Below are 3,041 nucleotides of genomic sequence, written 5' to 3' on the forward strand. Positions count from 1 at the left end.
AGATATCGTCCTATCATAAACTATACATCAATACAAAGAGTATTTATTCATGTTTAAAGAATGGACACTTAGGACTGGTTAAAAAAATATAATTATATTTTAAAATAATCACAGCGAAGTTAATTATTTTACTGACTACATGGCATTATTTACAAAATAGAAATAAATTCAAAATTATATTCAATGTGTTTTAATGGATTTCGTTATATTTTTTACTATATCCGTAACAAACTACAATTTACAATCTGCTTGGCACATCTCTATATTTCATATTTGTACTGAACTGCGTTTGCCCTAAGTAAGCATCTTGGTAGTAAATTAGATGATTAAACACGCAAACACCTCTTTTTGTACATTAGACGCCATTTATTTGTCTTCCTCTCCGTTGACATCCTGTACAAATCAAAAGGCTCACAGGACAAGGGAAGGCAAAGTTAATAAAATAATAGTCTCTCCTAGAGTCGCTTAATTTGTGCAAAGAAAAAGTCAGAGGCTGGAAAACGGACATTACCATAAAAATGAAGCAGTAACTATTTGCATAACAATAGCTGAATTCTGACATCAGTGCGAGTCTGGACAGCAGTTTGTTGAGCCTCTGCCTCTCATCAGATGAGATATTATACGTAGACATTATAATCACTGGTGGTACAATCTCAACTGAAACACATACTGTCTAAAACTGACCGTTGCATATCCGTCCATAAATGTACATCAAAAAGGGTGACAAAGCGAATGTTAAGGGTTAAATACAAGTTAAAGCTTAAGACATCATCTTGTCCCTCAGCTGATAACTCTTAAAGCAATTGCACTGTATGTAACTCTCACCCGATTTCAGTTTTGTTTTTCTGACGCACTGAACACAGACTGTTGAGCGCAAGCTGTATTTAACCCAGAATACTCCTTTCAAGTGGTTTCGTTCCTTAACAGCTCTGCTGATTCGACTTCAAAACGTGCAAGACTCATTTTGCCGAATCTAATTATGTAATTATCAAGCTCGTGCCCAAAGATCTTAACTGAACTCGGAAAACTAGCCCTTCAACCTAAGTTTTAGGATTTTCATTAAGAGCTCTTTGAAAGAAAACAATCACAGTGAGAGAGAAACAGGGCATTGTGCGGTGATAAAATTACATATTTTCTTTTTTTTTTTTTTTTTTTTTTTTTTTTTTACTGTAAAAACAGATAAGTCTTTAGGATACTAAGCATATATTTTTTAAATAGAGTGTTCAAATTTGGAATTCTGACCTTAACTAAAACAAACCATACTTCCACTCAATCATGCCTGTATAATATTGGCGTATTTTTCTCATTTGTAGAATTATTAACCATGACAAAACTGATTATACACTTCGTAATACCGACAAATCTTTTTTTATCCTTTTTCTTTTTTATATTTAGATAATTAGCCTTGCAGCATTGTACCCGCTGTACATAAAAGTGTGACATTTTTGTGTGCGTTTTTTCATATTCGCCCTCCTTTCCAATCAAAAACGCTTGCTACGGATGCAAAAAGAACCTTTTATGACGAACGTTTCGGTGCCAGTGTGTCGATGTGAATTCACCAACGTGAGGTCGTATTCGTGCGAAGACCTTGAGAAATCAACCTTGCCCCAAAAACACACAGGACTTACGAGATGCCTAACAATTATATATTACGATAAAACATTAAAACTGAACTTAAAATCGAAATGCATTAATACCACGTGCACTCGTTTTAAAACGCGACAAAGCCCTGCCAATCCGGCGTGATTCAACACGGGACGCTGGAGTTCGAATACTCGCATCCCATCGCTGACAATGACTTAAAAACCCCTCAAGTTGGAGCAGACTCGGTCACTAACGTTCTAGACATTGCTCCATTTTAACCCTTCGTGTGTGTTAGTAATACAGAGAGCGAGACCGATGGATGGTGTAAGGATTGCTTCGTTTTTGAGGTTGGGTTGCCAGTATTGGAAGACAGATGCGTGGTGCGCTGGGACGCTAATCTTCGTCGTCCTCCTCATCTTCGCTGATGGCCTGCCCTCGGGCGGCGTAGGTGTAGCCAGAGAGGGCGCTGCTGTGATGCGATGAGGGCGAGGAGGGCGGGGAGGTTTTGGTGAAGAAGGGCAAGCGGAAAGTTGGAGACGGGGAGCGCTCGCGCGTGGGACTGCTGCTGGGGCTGTGCCGCGGACTGATGGCCTGAAGCATTCGCCCTTTACCCTCCTTCAGCATGTGCTTCTGTTAGAGAGGAAGAACAACACATTGCCAATAAGACACCTTGAGCGAGGTGTATTTACCCGAAGAGGCCATTATGGCTTTTATTTTTTTGATTCAAGAATTTAAAACTTGAAAGGTTTAAACTAGTCTTAAAGGGGTCACATGATGTGATTTCAAGTTTTCCTTTCTCTTTGGAGTGTTACAAGCTGTTAGTGCATAGATAAGGTCCCTTATGGTGCAAAGACTGAACCTGATACAGCAGCTATAAACAGCAATGTGCAAGGACAGTCTGGCGCTTCTGACTCACAACCTTTAAGTGAGTTACATTATGTTATTAAAAGAATCTGCTTAGTTTTCAAATGCAAGTTTTGAGCGATGTAGAGTAGTGCACGGTGTTTGTCGTATCTCCGTTCACGAATGCAGACATAGTCATGTTTACGTGAAACGTGATGCAACACGGCACGTAAAAAGACAGTACCAAGTCATTATAATCAGTAATTATGCCCCCACTGGATGCAACAAATGCCTCTTTTGAAATGTCTTTGTGTTCATAGTGCAGGGACACGGCATAACATTATGAGTTTAAGTCACACGCTTGGGGTATTCAGCCAATCACAACGCACTGGATAGCTGGCCTATCAGAGCACAGCTCGCTTTTTTAGAACAATGAGCTATTTTAGAACGACCCATTTCAAGAAGGTGGGGCTTAAAAAGAGAAACAATAGATACAGTATGTGGAAAATAATGTGTTTTTTGAACCTTAAACCACATAAACATTACACCAAATACACAAAATAATGTTCTTTTTTGCAACATCATATGGCCCCTTTTAAAGTTAGTCAATTATT

At 38.9% G+C, this 3,041-nt stretch overlaps 1 protein-coding gene across 1 annotated transcript in view; it reads right to left on the reverse strand.

Moving 5' to 3' along the window:
* Window positions 1-345: 345 nt before the first annotated feature.
* Window positions 346-3,041, reverse strand: part of pcyt1aa (phosphate cytidylyltransferase 1A, choline a) — an 8,937-nt gene continuing 6,241 nt past the window's right edge. Inside the window, exon 9 of the mRNA XM_043253964.1 lies at window positions 346-2,214. Coding sequence (XP_043109899.1) covers window positions 1,978-2,214 — 237 coding nt within the window. The 3' untranslated portion in view covers window positions 346-1,977. The remainder of the gene's footprint in view (window positions 2,215-3,041) is intronic.

Source organism: Puntigrus tetrazona, chromosome 2 (genome assembly GCF_018831695.1).
Source record: "Puntigrus tetrazona isolate hp1 chromosome 2, ASM1883169v1, whole genome shotgun sequence".
NCBI classification, from domain to species: Eukaryota; Metazoa; Chordata; class Actinopteri; order Cypriniformes; family Cyprinidae; genus Puntigrus; species Puntigrus tetrazona.